Consider the following 18,700-nt stretch of genomic DNA (forward strand, 5'->3'; position numbering starts at 1 on the left):
GAGCTTGTCCGCTGTTAAAACCTGGATCCCTTTTTGTTGTTGTTGTTGTTGTTGCTGGTAGCCAGATTGGTTTTTTAACCCTTTCTGTGCTATTTTTTCTGGTGCTTTGGCAGACTATGATTGGGTGTAACAGCGTTCCTTTTTTAACCTGTTCTGTGCTGGGGGTTTTGGTGCTTTGGCAGACTATGTTGGTGCTGTGTGTTAGTTCTAGGGAAGGTATTATTTGTCATTTATTTCTGTTCTCTTTCCCCCCCAAAAAAGCACAGCAGCTTTGGGGCACCCCCCCCCCAAAAGCAAAGCAACTTTTGCACCCCCCAAAAAACCTCCAAACCTTTGATCAGCAGCTCTCCCCCAAAAGCTCAACAACTCTGGGCACTTTGTGATAAATAAGGGGTTTTTGGTTTGGTTAAATAATTAGTTTTTGGTTTATTAAATACAGTTATATATTACAATTATACATTTTTGTTATTTAAACTATAAATATCGCGAAATTAGGGTGTTTTTTTCTCTAAGTGACACACCACCCGAGTTATGCTCGTTTTTTTGGTGTATTTTGACACACCAAGCTCAAAAGGTTGCCCATCACTGGTATATCCAGTGAGGCTGATTTGTACGTCTAGGCCAGTGTTGTCTATTTTGACTAGCAGTGGCTCTCCAGGGTCTCAGGCAAAGGATACTTTCCTGTGATCTCATCCCTGATTCATGACAAGCTAGAGGATCCACACACTGAACCTAAGACCTTCAGCATTCAGAACATGCACACTTACCACCAATGTGCAAGCTGGAATGCCATCGTAGTCATGAGGTTGCAATTTTAAGCACAGAATCTGACATGCATCGTTAATATTGGGGCAAAGCAATCTTAACGCAAGGAATGAAACAGAAAGATGAAGTGGGCAATTCTTGCCATAAAAATAAGGAGAGGGGAGCCCCAACAAACCAGTACCATGGAAATATGCAGACTGGTTCTCACTTTTGTGGAAAAGGAAAATTCTCCACTTATTGCAGCCTGTTTGAATTTAACATCCCTGAAAATGCAAAGTCAACCTGGGCCCATCAGGTTGGTCATAGTTACCTTTTGGTCATAGTTTCAGCTATGAATTTCTCTTCTGGGCACAGTAGAGCAAACGAGAAAATATTTTTCCCCTACCATGAATGAAGCCAGGCTGAGAATCCCATCCTGCATGCACTTGAGCGAAGCCAGCTGAGACGGAAGTGCTCTTCGTTCCCCTCACAAGCTCAAACATGCCACACAGTCACAGAAGAAATGCTAACCCCTCTTTGCCTCGGCCACAAGGGACGCAGGTCTTTACAGAGTCAACATTATCCATCCTAATAAAAATGTCATGTCAGCTGGTTTGAATTCCCCTCTCTTTGGCATCAGGCATCAAGAATTATAATCAACTTTCAAATGCTTAACTCAGGCAGGTGAAAGGAAAACTGTGAACTCCAGGCAAGTTAGCATTCGAGGGCCTTCAATCACATCTAAACTTAGCAGTGAAAAGACCTTCGCACAAAAGATGGAACGATCTTGTTCTCTCTGTTGCTCCACAGGGCAGGACTAAGCCAGCGGGTGGAAATTGCAGGGAGGCAGGTTGGGATGAACTTTTTTAGGGCAAGATCTGTTTGAAAGTGGAACACACGGCCTGTGGAGACCCCTTTGCTGGAGGTCTTTAAACAATGGCTGCACAGCCATCTGTCAGAAGTGCTTAGTTTCACCCACCATTGTAGATCCTGCACTGACCACCAAAATCCTTTCCAACTCTAAAAGGGTGCTTCCATAAAGCAATTTATTGTGGAGTCAGTGACTGCATACACACCAAAAGCACATTTAAAGCATATTACTTTCTCCAAAGAATCCTGGGAACTCTAATTTATGCCTTGCAGAGCTACAATTTCCAGCACTTTTAATCCAGATTTACCAGACAGAGGGACCCATATGAAAGCATCAGACAAGTATCTTTTGGGTCCCAGTAGGGTGCAGTTAAGCACTAAAACCTTTTTTTTTTACACGGACAAAACAGAATTGCTAAATTCTGACAGCAAAATGTTTCAGCTTCAGCCTTCGCAAGTTGCTCTGATAAAATATAACGCTTTTTCCAAGGTGACCCATTATTGAATTCTGAGCTAACGCTGGATTTTTCTGGGAAACAGCAGATCCTGGTTAAACACAAAACTAATGTGGGGTATTGTGTGGACACTGTGAGACGCTTGCATGCACAATTAGTTCCAACTCCACAATAAACTGTCTTGCGGAAGCCCACAAATTCTATGATCTTATGGAAAGAAAAAAGAAAGAAAGAAAAAGAGTTTGATGAATTCTTTCTTACAAGTAGGTGCAGGAACAAAGTCATTTCAGTGTTCTGAACACACAAACCCTTCCTCTCCAATCCCCTCACCTGCTCACCTGGTTTCCTGCCCACCTGGCATGCTGTTGGCAGTGGTAATAGCACCATAAATCCTAGGGCAGCTGCATAGAGTGAGACAGAAGAAGCCCCATTACCTACACCACCACCCTGCCTCTCCTGCTGGAGGACCTGCTGAATGCACATTATAAGCAGACACTTCTTTTCAAGAGCTTTAAAAGTGAGCAAATTTTTTGAAGGCTTCAAATTTTTTATCCTTGAATTGCACTCCAATTTACAAATGGAAGCTGCTGTTTGCTCACCCCAACTTACGGCACAGTGGCTCCTCCCTGCTAGTCACACGTGTCATAGAATCATGGAATCAAGGGACCACAATGGTCATCTAATCCAACCCCCTGCAATGCAGAATTTTTTTTTGCTCAGGATGGGGCTCAAACCCACAAGCCTGATATTAAGAGTCTCATGCCATACTGACTGAGCTATCCTGAGCTATAGACAAGACAGATGCAAAGGCCAGTGCAGAAGGATTCATTTTTTAACACAGGAGTCAGGGGATAAGTAGCTTCTTCTTCTTGATCCATACCCTTACCCTGCCATGCCCCTGAAATGAGCTGTACTCTATATTTCTGGAGATTTATTTGGGGGTGCTGGGAGCCTACCTGCAGTGGATTCAGCGAAACAGCAGTTCCACCCCATCCTAACCCTCCTCAGGTGGACTTCTGCAGGGGTTAGGATTGCTTTGCCCATTTATCTCACCAACTAGTAAAGCTTTTACTATTACACTGATAATGCAAGCCCTGTCCATCTCCTGGGTTGGATCTCGACACATCAAAGAAGTGTTTCAGTTAAAGGCATTGTAAACTATGTATGAGAAATTGGGTTGGCAAAAACGGAACTCTACAGCGCCTTCTGGTGTCACAGTGTTATAATGCATATAAAGCGCTTTCTCTTTGCCAATGTAGCTGAGTCCCTGGAGATCATATGCCATTGGCAGCAGAAGCAAAGCTATACAATCATCTCTCAGTACAGCAAAACTGGCTCAAACTGACTGCAGTCTTTATTTTAATCTGTTGCCTATTCTTTCATATCCCTTTTCTCTCTGCCCACTAAAAGGAGGTGTTGCCATTTAAAGGTAATCCCTTCCCTGCCCTTTGTGAAATGAGGACTTGCCCTGGTGTGGAGAGGGTTAGAAAAAGCCAGAAATGTGAAAAGGAAGTGTTAATGTGTCTCCAAATTTGTTAACTGACCTCAGATTCATTCTCTCTCTCTCTCTCTCTCTCTCTCTCTTTTCAGTGTGGTGTAGTGGTTAAGAGCGGTAGACTCGTAATCTGGGGGACCAGGTTCTCGGCTGCTGGGTGACCCTGGACTAGTCACACTTCTCTGAAGTCTCTCAGCCCCACTCACCTCACAGAGTGTTTGTTGTGGGGGAGGAAGGGAAAGGAGATTGTTAGCTGCTTTTGAGACTCCTTAGGTTAGTGATAAAGCGGGATATCAAATCCAAACTACTACTCCTCCTCTTCTCCCCCCCCTCTCTCTCTCACACACACACATTCACACACCCATCTTTTCTCTTTTCATCCAAACAGCCCAGAAACAGAAGGAATAAGCAAGGCAATGGCAGAGGCAGAGGCAATCAACAGCATGGCTGCGATTCTAATGACACTATATCCAGCTGCTACAATCATGGAAATTGCTCCTAACATTTATCTGCTGTAGCCCATTTCACAGATTATGATCTCCCATGCTTGGGGACAGCCCATGCAGAAAAACAATAATAATTCTAGGAAGCTGGTATAGTATGGTGGCTAAAAACGTAAGTGAGAAAACTCCCTGTTCAAGTCTCAACTCAGTCAAGAATTCATTACGTGGCGTTACACAAGCCAGTCGTTCCCAGACTCAGAATCTGATCACAAATAATTGGGAATACAATTTCCAGGTTCAGGAGTTTGGTTTCATGGGTGTTCAGTACCCATTTCCTAGAATGTGTCTATCTAGTCCCACAATGATGTCCAAGTATGTGCAGAACATGCAATGATACAAGACAGGTCTATGAAGGCCAATACATGGATGGCATGCATAACAGCTAACCCACATGAGAATGAGGGTCCCAGCTGAATCTGACCTATCTCACAACAGTGCTGTAAAGGTGACCAAGATAATAATGTGAAGTTATTTGAACAGTCAATAGAGTGTTTAGCAATACTGTATCATCATTCCACTGTGATTTGATACACAAGGCTCAATACCCATTGCAGGTTCAAGGAATGAGATTTTGGCTTATGAGGGCAATCATTAGAAGCCAATTTCATATATCTAAGAATAATAATAATCAGCAAACCAAATCACCAGCACCCATCTGAGTATTAAAAATGTTGCAAGAGTTTTCACAATAAATCACACAGCACCAAAAAGGTCATTGAGTCCCAGCCTTGAGCTATTGATCATTCGTACAAAGCATCTCTAAAATTGCTGATGAGAAAGCAAATGCATTAACTTCCTTGGTTATGAAATTTAATTGTACATGTAAATGCTGTTTGCATTTGTTTCTTGCTTGAAGCTAAAGGACCTAAAGCTGTAAGGTTAAACACCCTAATGTGAATTCCAGTATCTTGTGAAATCTGAAAACACTTTCAAATCTAGTGCTTTTCCCACTAGATAAACATTTTAAACTTTATTGTAGACACACACGCACCATCAATACACAGTCCAAGACAAACACCTTCAGTTCATAGATTTCAACAGATGTGTGAATTGATCCTTTGCACTCAAAAGTAAGTCCCTTTGATTACAAAGGGGTTTGCTGTACTTCCAAATAAGTTACAGGTAGGTAGCCGTATTGGTCAGACATAGTCAAAAAAATTTTTAAACAAATCCTTCCAGCAGCACCTGGATGTGCATGCATTCGTGTGAATGGTATCTGAAGAAGTGTGCGTGCACATGAAAGCTCATACCAATGACAAACTTAGTTGGTCTCTAAGGTGCTGCTGGAAGGAATTTTTATTAATTTTGTTCCCAAATAAGTGTCCACAGAACTGCAGCCTAAGGCTGCAATCCTAACACACCAGCGAGTGTGTCATATTGGGCGCAGTTGGCCTGAGTAAACATGCTTAAAAGATTTCACTCTTACACACACTTCAGTCTGAAATCATATGCACGTTTGCATGGAAGGAAGTCCTACTACTGAGTAAATATGTTTAGGATTACACTGTAACTCTGTTTTGGATTGTGACCTGACAACAGTTTGCATTTCATAGGACAGCGGTGGCCAAACTTCCCCACCAACCATGGACCACTTGAAAATCACTGGTGGACCACTTAATAATTTTTCTAGCTTTTGTAGCAACTGTAATACACTGTGCTAGATGCTGTATGATTTTGAATTGTACAGTACTTTTATTGCTTCCTTTATTGCATTTTATGCAATTGTACTACGTTTTCAATTCTATAGGATTTGAATGGTAATACAGTAAAATGTAATAGAAGAAATGAAGAAAGAAAAAAAGAAAAAAGGAACCCAATTAAAAATCAATAGCAACATTTAATGTGCTGGATATGCTGCCTCTTGTCTTCAACTGCAAATTCACAGACACATCACAGACCACCTGAATGTAGCTCCTGTAGACCACCATGTAGCTCCATGGACCACAATTTCTGAACCCCTCTCATAGCAGACTTCACCCATTGAAAAACCTCATCTGTGACTGAAATCACATCTATTTATTCTCGCTGGGAATATAAAACCATGTTTGTCACAAACATATAGCAAAAGTAACTGGCATTTAAACTTATTCCCATAGCTAAATTGGTGTAATAGAAAGTTATTCTCATTAATGTACTCATAGCATCTTCAACATATTACTCCCGATACTGGACATATTTACGGTACTAGAAAGGAAAGTATTGCTTGCACTATTGGAATTTATGGGACTATATCCAAATAAATGCCCTACTCCACCCTATAATGTTAACCTAGTCAGTCTCTCAACGTAACACCGCAAAAAGCAACTTAATCTCTCTAGACAATGGGCAACAGCTTTTCCTTGGAAAGTCCTTCTGCCTTGCAGCCAAGCCTCTTTGCCCATTAATACAGCACATTATGCAAGAAAAAAAATGACATAGCTGTTGCAGGGTTTTTTATATAAAAAATGAAACACAGGGTGAGATTTATTCAATGATGTGAAGATTACTGTAGCCAAAACAATGTCCACCAACTGTGAATAACTTCAAAGTGTGTCACAGTTAATTGGTTCATTGCTCAGCTGTTAAAGAAGTGATAGTTATATGCACCATAAACTTTATTGAATATTCTCCCCCTTATTTCAATTATTTGCAGCATTAACACAGAAAATTGCAAAGAGTGTTTACGTATTGCAGCCTTGCCTTTGCTGCTGCTGTCATTACTTCCTTTTACTTTTGCTGATGGTTGACACGGGATCTGAATTTCCATGGACATTGCACTACAAACATTACTCATTCCTGACTGTGCTCTCTTCTACACCCACGCCTCTCAAAACACTTACTTTCTGTTCTGGTGATCCACCTCCCTCTACACCTGTCGAAAATAACCCTGCATATATTCAGAGCAAGAGCAAGGAAAGGCAAAACAAGCAAGAGCAGAGCCCTTGATCAATGAGCCTCTGGTGACGAATCATCGCCCCACAGAGCACCTGTTTCCAGACCAATATTTCTCCCAAAAGCAGCCTCAAGGCATCAACACTATCTTCAAAGGGGGAAAAGGAGGGGGGGGAGAATTCTTAACTTACTGAATACAAGCTGGTTTGGAATCAAAAGAGAGGCAAAGGAAATTAAGCTGCTTCAACTTACTCATACCTTTTGGATCCTCCGACGTAGGTGAAGGTAAAAGTGGAATCTGTGTATCTGAAATCTAAAACACAAAAGGGCTGTGTTGTTGCTGAACGCTTATTGTTCGCTTTTGTGCATTACACCTGGCATGTGAACTTGCCTCTCGTGTTCAGCCCACCCCCAGCCTGGCACCAATATGGGCACAGGGATTAGTCTGAAGGGGTGGGGTGGGGAGAGAGAAATAATGTTACAGCAGGAACCCCCCCCCCTCCCTTCCCTGCAACAAGTGCTGCCTCGGTACTATGGCAACGGAAAGAATTTCCATTGTCAGTAAAGGCAACAGGCAGCAACAAGCCAGGCTGCTAAACGCATATTAAACATTGCAAGTAATGATCATAGAGGAAAGCAACAAGCCAAATATTGAGGCGGGAGAGATGGGGTGGAGAGGAAAGATCACAAAAAAGGAAGACAGCCCAGCTCTGGACATCTGTGGATAATATCTCCCCAAGTTCCACCCTGGAAGGAGCCTTCCTCTATGCCACCATCAGCCTGCTCCCCATGCACACAAAATATGGGCACAGTTTTGTGTTGGTTTTTATTTTATTTTTGGTAAAAATAAATAAATAAATTTGTTTTCGTTTAGCTCTGCTGATCACACACACCAAAAAATAAAACAGGGGGAGACTATTGCGAAATCAGTCAGATGACAGGTCTGACCAAATAGATCGAAAGGCAACCTAACTGAGGAACGCATCCAGTGCTTGAGGTTCAACTCCCCCATCACTTAGGTGCCCCACAGAGCATTAGTGTTGTATGTGCGTGTCTGTATATGCCGGGGTGGGGAAAAAGGAGGGAGAGATCCTTGCAAGCTTCCAGGAGAAAAAAAGATCAGCGTTGTTCTCACAGAGAACTGTCAACAGAGAATCGTGATGCCATTTTTTTGGGGGGGGACACCCCTCCCCAGGAAAAAAAAACGCCCGAAAGCATTTCATGGGCGCGGGAGTGGGGGGGGCATCGAGGAAGAACCAAGAGCAGCGGCTGGCAAACTCACCTGCAAACAGGCAGTCCTTTTCCGCCTTGCACTTTTGGATCACAATGTCAATATCCTTCTGAATCCTCTCTTGCCTTGAACACATCCCCATGAACTAAATCCCTGGGGGAGGAAAAAAATTAAAAAAAAAAGAGCAGCCTTTGGATTTCCAGCCCCACCACCACCACCTCCACCACCACCACCACCTCGCTCGCTCGCTCGCTGGCTTCCTTCCTTCTCTGCCAGTGTTAAGAGGCAGTTAAAAGATGGAAACCTCCGAGGAAGGATGGGGGGTTAGCGGGGAAAGAAAAATAGCCAGAAGGCGAGGGGGGAAAGGTCTTCCTCCTCCTTGTTTGCTCCCCACCCCGGAGGAAAGGTCGATGTTGCATGCCCAGATGCGCTCGCCCAGATGTGCAGAGCGATGTCCTCCTCCTCCTTCTCCTCCTCCCGGCTTCGACAATAGATCCAAGAGTCAGGGGGTCGAGAGGGATCCTGGCGCTCGGGGAGCCGCGGGGGGAAGGCAGCCAGGCGGCAGCAGCAGCAGCAGCACCCGGGAGAGCGAGGCAGAGCCCACCGAATCGGAACCGGAGGCTTCACTTCCCGGCTCCCCTCCGCCACCGCTGGGCGGGAGAGATGTTGACAAGGAGGAGGAGGAGGAGGAGGAGGAGGGGGAGGAGGAGGAAGAGGAAGAGGAGGAGGCGAAAGGAGAGCAGCCCACAAGAAGCCTCGGCGGCGGCGGCAGCAGCTGGAAGCGGCAGGCGGGCGAGCGCGGCTCTTCCCCCGTCGGCATCCACCCGCGCGCGCACAGTGGCGGCTCCCCGAGAGGCCGACACTTCTGCAGCGACGCCAAGCCGCAAACCCCTCCCCTCGCCGCCGCCGCCGCCGCTCCCAGCCCAGACACTCCGCCCGCCACACGTACTGTTGCTCGCCGACGCCGGAGCCGGTGGAGGCGGAGGAGCAGCTGGAGGAGGCGGAGAGGTCCAGGCGAGCGGCGGCCGCGTTCCCCTGCCAGGCGGCTCCTCCCGAGAGAGGTGGCTGCCTCGGGCAGCGGCCAGAGGAAGAGGAGGAGGCGGCGGCTCGTGGTGGGCGCGGGGTAGAAAAGGCTCCTTTGCGCGCGAGTCCCACCAGCTCCTACGCTGCTCTTTTAGGCTACTAGGTTAGGTTAGGCCTCGGCGCGGCCAAGCAGGGGGGTTGGGGCGGGAGGGGACGGACCTGCAACGCCCGTCGTCCCTGACCATTGGGCGTGCTGGCCGGGGCCGATGGGAGTTGGAGTCTGGCATCGTCTGGAAGCCCAGCCTTATACCCTAGGGGCCGAGGTCACTTCGGCTCCCCCAATAAAAGATTTGAGGGGGCTGCCCCCCAAAGTTGATGGACATTGCCATTCAAATAGTGCCCACGTGCTGCGTCATGTGATCGATTATGCGGGGCGGGGCTTACCTGTGGCCCCCAATATTTTTTTCAAGTTGGCATCCCTGCATGTACCCATGAAAGGTATCCCTGTGTGGCTTGATGCTTGGCAAGGGTAAGTTCCTGTGGTACTGAAGGAAAGCATAGTGTGGAATGATGGCTAGTGTCTGACTAGGACCTGGGAGATCAGGGTTTGAATCTCCACTCAGCCACAAAACTTCCTGGGTGGTCTCATTGCTCAGCTTAACGTACCTCACATGGTTGTTGTGAGGATAGCTCAGTTGATAAAGCATGAGACTCTTAATCTCCAGGCCGTGCATTCAAGACCCACCTTGAGCAAAAGTTACCTGCATTTCAGGGGATTGGACTAGATGACCCCCCATGGTCTCTTGTTGTTTAGTCGTTTAGTCCTGTCCGACTCTTTGTGACCCCATGGACCAGAGCACGCCAAGCACTCCTGTCTTCCACTGCCTCCTGCAGTTCTGTCAGACTCATGTTCGTAGCTTCGAGAACACTGTCCAACCATCTCGTCCTCTGTCATCCCCTTCTCCTTGTCTCCAACATCAGGGTGTTTTCCAGGGGGTCTTCTCTTATCTTCTCATGAAGAGTTTCTCTTCACGGTCTCTTAGGACTCTACAGTTCTAAAGGTGGTGTATCACTGTGATAAATAAATCCTCACTTGACCCTGAAGCTCCCTGGGTAGCCATGGGCTAAGCAAACTACCTCACAGGGTTGTTGTGAGGAGAGAAAGTTGGAGGGAGAGAAGCCAGAGCTCAGTAAAGAAAAGGTGAGATATAACACAGACAGACATGTTACTGATCACACTTGGGATGTTTAAGCAAGGAAGGGCTTTTATGCCTGCCTTGAATCCTATATAAAGTGGGCCTTGAAATCAGTTCTCCTGGCCTTTAGTGCTCATAACCTAAGCACAGCCTTGGGGCCAAGCCAGATGTGACTGCCATGATGGGTGTCCGCCTAACTCTTTGGTTTGCACTCCATCAAGTTCAAGCACGTGAATGGGTCATCCCACATAGCTAAATGTGTTTATACATAGCAGAGTCTCTATGTGGTAGGAAGCAGTGGAAGTCACATGCATTCCAATGTGGATGGCCTTAAAGGACAGGACCCATTCATGGAAGATAAGGCTATCCGTGGCTTCTAGCCATGATGCCTATGATCTCCACAGTTTTCTGAATACAGTACTAGATGCTGGAAATCCCAGGAGAAGAGAGTGCTCTTGTGCTCAGATCCATCTTGAGATTTTCCCTCAGACATCTGGTTGGCCACTCTGAGAACAGGATGCTGAACTAGATGGGCAATTGCCTGATCCAACATGACTTTCCTTACGTCAGCCTTGCAAAATCCATAGTCCCAGGAACCCAGCAACATCCAGGGCCTTGCAAGAATTTTGCATATGACACTAAAGAGACCTTTATAGCTCACCTGGATTTGGTTCACACCTGTGTTAAAACCAGGAATGGGGGGCAGTTAAACAACTCCACAAAAATCCCAAGTCCCCACCACAGCCTCAAACTAAGGCCAGGACAATGACCGTTGACACAAGCACCATACATACACAACAGCAAAAAGCAGTCTATAAAATTGTAGCAATAAGTGGATACCATGTATCATACTGTTTCCTCTGACTATCCAATATAGAATCAAATAATTGCCTGGCATGCTATGGTCCATGGGGTCACGAAGAGTCGGACATGACTAAATGACTAAACAACAACAACAATTGCCAAAATTCAACAGTTTGACTTATTTCCTTAGTTCCAAAGCCTAATGACTCCTCTGGAAGAGGGGACTCCAGGGCTCCCCCTGCCGCCATAATCCCTTAAGCATAAGGTTAAATGCTCCTTGCCCCTTTACAAGTTGTGAATTTAGCCACGCAATAGGAGGCAGGTGGCAATCAAGGGCAGCACATACCCCAGACAGAAATCCATCAGATGGTGGATTGAATCCTGATACTTTCTTTCTGTGATTAATATCTTTATTGTTTAAAAAGGCATAAATACAATCAATACAAGGTACACAAATATTCACACATTCAAAAAAGAAAAATACACAAAAGATCAAAAAAGACAAAAAGGACAAAAAGAAAAAAGAGGAAAAGAAAGAAAAGAATTTTTTTAAAAGAGATAAAAATAAAGATTGGTCTTCCAATTATTCCGTCTGTAACTTCTATTATTCCTAATTTCTTACACATTCATAGATAAGTTAACTACTTATTTTTTATTCATGTATTGTAACTCAGGTTCAGCCTAAACCCGCTATTAGAGATTTCGATATTCCATTTTTCATTAGATATTCTTCAAATATCTCCCATTCTTTCTTCACTTTTTGTTTTGTTTGCCCTCTTATTCTTGCAGATGTTGTTGCCAATTGGATATATTCTACCATCGATGTTTGCCATTCTGCTATATTTGGTACCTTCTCTGATTTCCAATTTCTAGCTATCAGGATCCTTGCCGCTACTATCCCATACATAAGTAATACCCTTTTTGATGATTTAATTTCCTCCGGTATTAAATTTAACAAAAATATCTCAGGTTTCTTCCTAAATGTGTTTTTAATAGTTTTTTCAACTCTTCATATATCATACTCCAATAGTTACTTATCTTAGGACAGCCCCACCACATATGTATCATGGATCCTTTTTCTCTTTTACATCTCCAACAAAGGTCCGAATTGTTTTTAAACATTTTGGCTATTTTCTCCGGTGTTTGGTTAGTTGGTCTTTAAGGTGCTACTGAAGGAATTTTTTTTATTTTGCTTCGACTCAGACCAACACGGCTACCTACTTGTAACTAGGAGAGAAAATGAAACTGTAGGTTAACAAAGGGTGAGCCACTGGCTAGAACACAACTAGTTTGGGTAAAGGCAAGTAGATCAGTGGTAGAGCATCTGCTTTGCATGAAGAAGTTTCTTGGTTCAATCCCTGGCATCTCCAGGTGGGACTGGGAGAGGTTTCTGTCTGAAACTCTGGAGAGCCACTGACAGTCCATGTAGACAATACTGACCTAGATGGATCAGTGTCTCTGGCTCAATCAGGAATAAGGGGTGTGCCTGGTTCTACCATTAGGCAAGTCAGGCGGCTGCCTCAGGCAGCTGATTTTGGGGGTCATGAAAGGGTAGCAAATGGTTGGTGATGAAACATAGTATCATTGTCTTTGGCTGGTCCAGGAGGTTTCCTCTAAGCCGGGGTGGGCAGAAGGTGTTGGAACCATACCACTCATGTCAAGGACATTTAAAACACATGGCTTCCCTCCAAGAACTGTAAGCGTGCAAAGGTTCTGAGAATTGTAGCACTGTGAGGGATAAACTCCCAGGAGTCTCTGGGGAAAGCTGTGTGCTTTCAGGGTATGGTGTGCATGCAGATCTGTTGTTATGATTTCCAGTAGGTCGTGAAGAATTTCTTGCTCCCGATTGTTTAACAATGACAGCAATAAAATGACCGCACACAAAGAAAAACAAAATAGATCCTGCAAGTCAGCTCACTGCTCTAGGTCTTGCATTGCCCCAGGCAAAAAGTTTCCATGCACATTTGTCAGCAGGTCTAGATATACTGCCTAAAATTTTCAAATCTCTAATAGCATGCAGTCCCTTGTAGGTTCCCTGCCCCCTCCGCAAAAGTGATAAGTCTGTACAGTACATGTCTCTCGAAATTCTGCAGAAAGCTCAGATGGAAGGAGAAATATAATAGAGCTTCCTGGAAGAAGGCATGGCTGGCTGGCTGGCTGGCTGGCTGGAACCCTGGACTAGAGCAGTCCTTGCTACAACATTTTGTTGCAGGTCCCACTTGTACACACTTGAATACTAGGAACAGACAATGAAGGAATGCCACCACAGTCACCCTTTGCTTAAAGCTTCCATAGGCATCTGCTAGCCACTGCTTGGAGTAAAATACTGAACTAAATGAATCTTGGTCTGGTACAGCAAAGAAGTTCTTATGTTCACAGAAACATTTTTATGACTGCAGAACTGCATATGTGAACAGCTCCCTTGGCGTTCTCCATCTTTGGCTGCAGGCCAGATTGCTTTGACCCCAGCTGAGGGCTCAGTGAAAGTATTGTAAGTTAATTTCCTAGTCATCCAAAGACTGAAAGTGCTGGGGCAGGAGGAAAGTAACATTGAGCAAGGGAGACGGACATAAAGAAAGGGCAGGGAGATCTGGGTTGGCAGGCAGCACTGGCTCTGCATTTTGTTTTGTTATTAAATCTTCCTGTTTCCATGTAAGTAACATATAAACCTTGTTTCCATTTAAGTAACAGTATAAATCTTGTTTCCAATGAAGTAACAATATATACTCTTCTCCTTTTTAAAGAGGATAGAAATTTAACATACGGTATATATAGTGGCAGGTAGTTCCCAAACATCTAACGGTAGTTCATCTCCAGAACAGGACTCTAAACCTCACTCAGATTACAGTCATACCTCAAGTTAAGTATGCTTCAGGTTGAGTACTTTCAGGTTAAGTACTCCATGGACCAGGAAGTGTTTACTTCCGGGTTCCGCCGCGCTCATGCGCAGAAGCGATCTATCGGCGCTTCGCGTATGCGCACTATTGCCTCTCGGGTTAAGTACTTTGCGGGGTGTGAATGGCACCCCAGAACCAATTAAGTACTTAAACTGAGGTACCACTGTAAATGTTAATTTTTTTATCTACAATACTGTCTTATTTATTTTATAGTACAGTACATTGATTATTGCCTTCATTTTATGGATCAATGGTCTCGTTAGACAGTAAAATTCTGTTACCTCCGAGCACAATTCAAAGTGTTGGTGCTGACCTTTAATGCCCTAAATGGCCTCGGTCCAGTATACCTGAAGGAGCATCTCCACCTCCATCATTCTGCCCGGACATTGAGGTCCAGCACCGAGGGCCTTCTGGTGGTTCCCTCGTTGCGAGAAGCCAAGTTGCAGGGAACTAGGCAGAGGGCCTTCTCGGTGGTGGTGCCTGCCCTGTGGAACTCCCTCCCATCAGATGTCAAAGAGGAAAACAGCTACCAGATTTTTAGAAGACATCTGAAGGCAGCCCTGTTCAGGGAGGCTTTTAATGTTTAATAGATTACTGTGTTTTATTTTTCTGTTGGAAGCCGCCCAGAGTGGCTGGGGAAACCCAGCCAGATGGGTGGGGTATAAATAAATTATTATTATTATTATTATATAAAATTCGTGTTAAATTGCTGTTTTAGGGGGGTATTTTTTTAGGGGGGATTAATCTGGAACGGATTAATCCACTTTTCATTACTTTCAATGGGAAAGTTCACTTCAGGTTAAGTACGCTTCAGGTTAAGTACGGACTTCCGGAACCAATTAAGTACTTAACCTGAGGTACCACTGTACACTCATTTCATCACATCCAGGATTCCTCATGGTTCAGGGTGAATGTTTCAATATTACAATGACCTTTATCATGCTTAAGGGATCCTGCAAAAAAACAAGCAAACCTACACCTCCTTTAACTACAATGACTCGTCTGTGAATTTTAATATAGGGTAAAGGACAACTTAAGGAAATGATTGTTTAAAGAAGATTGTCATGGTAAGAAGGCAAATGCTTCTGAACCAAGAAAATAAAAGTTAACTTACATGTTTCAATGCTAAAAATTCATAAGCACCAATATGTGCCTAAACCAGGCTTCCTCAACCTCGGCCCTCCAGATGTTTTTGGCCTACAACTCCCATGGTCCCTAGCTAGCAGGACCAGTGGTCAGGGATGATGGCAATTGTAGTCTCAAAACATCTGGAGGGCCGAGTTTGAGGAAGCCTGGCCTAAACGCTTGACTTTGGCAAGAGAAATATCTAGAAATATCATATGGCAGCCCCACCTAGTGAAGAAGCCTAGCAAGCCTGCTCTTCTCTTTCTGGTCTGTAGATATGTTTATCTGCTATTGAAGTTGTAGGATTTATCCTCATATCAATGTGTTAAGAGTCAAGTCCTGTTCCTATGGATAGTATATACTGTAATCATTCGCACCAGAACATAGGAACATGGGATGCTGACTCAGAACATTAGGTCAATTGAAAGGAATGTAGCTTAGGGGTAGAGCTTCTGTTTGTAGGCAGAAGGTCCCAGGTTCAATCCCTGCCAGCTAGGACTGGGAAGAGGCCTTTGTCTGAAGCTCTAGAAAGCTTGTATACATGAGCTACATGGGCCAATGATCTGAGTTGGTATCAGGCAACTGCATTGCAGGGGGTTGGACTAGATGACCCTAGTCCTTCCAACTCTATGATTCTATAATCCCCGTTTTCCTACACTCACTGGCAATAGCTTTCTGGGGTTTCAGACAGGGGTCTCTCCCAGCCCTACTTGGAGAAACTGAACCAGGGACCTTTTGCATGAATCTCAGGTGCTCTGCCACAGAGCTACAGCCCTTTGCATATCCCCCACATTCCCTTCGATGCTTTCTTTCCACAACGAAACTTGTCTTGGGCAAATTGATTTGCAATGTTGGACTGGTCCAGTGTCATGCCACAAGTCTTCTCCTGCTCCCATCCACTTTTCTACTTTTCCTGATAAAGGACAAGGTCAGGCCATGCAATTCAGAGGTCTGAAAAATTCCCAATGGCAAGCAAGGTTAAAGAATGTTGCTGGGAATTTACGTTTATGGCACTCCTTAATTCTGAAAACAATGGATTAAAGGGCTCTCTTAACTTCACAATACTGTAATGCAATACATTACTGTGTCTCCTTCACTATGAGCCTTCTATTGTCTGAGGGCTATTTGATGTTTGCGAAGTACTTTGTTATTAACAATCTTGTTTTCATGGAACTAACAAGCCTTCCATTGTCTGTTATAACTTGTTTTCGTATGTAAAACTAAGCATCCGTCTTCTCATTTCTAGCCAAAGAAGAGTGCTGCCCCTTCTGAGAGCCGACACTTGGTAACAGGATGCTGGACTAGATAGGCCTATGGCCTGATCCAGCAGGTCTCTTCTTACATTTCTTACAATGAGAGATATCAATTAATGAAAGACTTTCCTGAAAAGTGTCCATGTTAGATCAAAGCAACAGGAAAAGCTGGCAGCTTGATCCAAAACCTATTTATCTAGAAGAAAATGCCATGGAGGTTTGTTTTTCTGAGTAAACTCACTTGACATTTGCAGCCAACTACTGGTACAACACATCACAGGTGGCGCTGTGAGATAAACCGCTGAGCCTAGGGCTTGCTGATCAGAAGGTCGGCGGTTCGAATCCCTGCAATGGGGTGAGCTCCCATTGCTTGGTCCCAGCTCCTGCCAACCTAGCAGTTCGAAAGCATGTCAAAGTGCAAGTAGATAAATAGGTACCACTACAGCGGGACGGTAAATGGCGTTTCCGTGTGCTGCTCTGGTTCTCCAGAAGCGGCTTTGTCATGCTGGCCACATGACCTGGAAGCTGTACGCCGGCTCCCTCGGCCAATAACGCGAGATGAGTGTGGCAACCCCAGAGTCGGTCACTACTGGACCCAATGGTCAGGGGTCCCTTTACCTTTACCTTTAACTGGTACTTCACAAACAAACTACCTTGAAGTCCCATCTCATTCCCAATAATTAAAGATGTAACCTGGACAAAAGTCACAGCAAGGACTAAGTAATGTTTTCGTCATCCTTCATGGACTTATCAGATTGTAAATTTCATCTCACTGTGGTTTTCCCACATTGCTAGGGTTGGACCATTTTTGGTCCATTTCAATTCTGGGATTGTATTATCTCTCCCTTCATTTTCTGAATAAAACTGGACGCAATCTGGACCAAAACTAAACACCTTCCAACAGGGTTGTTACTCGGTACTTGGGACACAGGCCCATAGTAAAATAAATTTGAGCCTGGGACAAATCAAGATGGCAAGTGGCAAGCACACCCTGTAAGAAAAGTTAAACAAATAAATTAAAATCTGCTTCCCAAGCTGTTGTTACAGCTGAAAGCACTGATTGTATAGAAAAAGTGAGGTGGTGCAGAAACACTTTCCAATGCAGTTGTTGGGAACTAGATGCCAGGGTTTGGTTTTTTTCCACCCACAACACCCTTCTGCACTGGTTGTATGGGAGATGTTCACTGACCATAAATGAAAATTACAGCACGCTCCTATACATGTCTACACAGAAGTGAGTCATTGCAGCTGAATTCGGAAGAACTTCCTCCAAGCAAAGTTGAATACAGAACTGTAACTTCAGTGATGTACCAAACCAGCCTTATTTCCCACTGGAATGAATGGAGGTGGCATGGGACTAACTTTTGGTGGCTTCTGCCTGAGATCCGTATTAGTGGCTTTCAGCAACCTCGTGTATAAATAGTCACATACTGTATTACACAATAAAATTCAAATAGGTTCCTTAAACCCAGCCCTGCACCTGGAAATCCATTTAATACCCATCTGCCCAAGAGGCCGGTGAATAATTCATAGCAAATAAATGGGCATGAATCTAGTGGAAGGAGATTTGTTTAAGAATTCAAAAGAATATTCGTGGATTTTTACACCGTACTCTCTCTTCTAATCAGCACCTATGGTTTATTCATCATTGAGCACAATTGCTTTAGTGCTTTTCCATTAGGCTAGTCTGTATTAATCATGTATTGTTAATGTCAAGCAAGGGGGAGCAAAGGCATTGTTTTTAAATAAACACTTGGAACTGCAAATTTAAGAAAAGAATCAAGACCATTGCTTGACATTTGTTGAGGTGGGCTTTACAGAATTAGATCACAGGCCTATTGACCTGCAGGCTTTGACAACAATCCATTAACAGCAAACAACTCAAGTCAAGTGTTGCTGGATTCTGTGTTTTTGCTTCCCACCAGTTGATCATAACCACCCTCTCCGTATGCCTTACCCCTCTTTCTCCCTGCTTCCTTAAGTATTTTTGCCTGACTGGCATGTGTCCTTGAACCCTGACAATGCCGGGATTGTTGAAACCAGTTTATTCAACCAGTTTATTCAAAGGTTTTGAATAAACTAAAACATGTTGTTTGGTCTGCTTTGTCTCTGTTCCCATCCACCAAAAGGCACACGGCCACCAGAAGGTTGCCCAGAATGGACTCTTTATGTACTGCTTCTTCTTGTTTTCTAAAGGAGAAAAGTAAACCAAGCATTTCCAAACCTGGAAAAA

The 18,700-nt window shown here is 44.3% G+C and overlaps 1 protein-coding gene across 5 annotated transcripts in view; it reads right to left on the reverse strand.

Moving 5' to 3' along the window:
• The window catches only part of PARP8 (poly(ADP-ribose) polymerase family member 8), a 168,811-nt gene extending 159,930 nt beyond the window's left edge, over positions 1–8,881 (reverse strand). Inside the window, exons 1-3 of one of the 5 annotated variants that reach the window (XM_035100408.2) lie at positions 8,564–8,881; positions 8,221–8,322; positions 7,191–7,251 (exon numbers count right to left, since the gene is read on the reverse strand). In XM_035100408.2, coding sequence (XP_034956299.2) covers positions 7,191–7,251; positions 8,221–8,311 — 152 coding nt within the window. In that variant the 5' untranslated portion in view covers positions 8,312–8,322; positions 8,564–8,881. Of the gene's footprint in view, positions 1–7,190; positions 7,252–8,220 lie in introns of those variants that run through there. The other 4 variants (XM_060280307.1, XM_060280306.1, XM_060280308.1 and 1 more) reach the window with 4 other exon arrangements.
• Positions 8,882–18,700: the final 9,819 nt, after the last annotated feature.

The sequence above is a fragment of the Zootoca vivipara genome, chromosome 11, assembly GCF_963506605.1.
Source record: "Zootoca vivipara chromosome 11, rZooViv1.1, whole genome shotgun sequence".
NCBI classification, from domain to species: domain Eukaryota; kingdom Metazoa; phylum Chordata; class Lepidosauria; order Squamata; family Lacertidae; genus Zootoca; species Zootoca vivipara.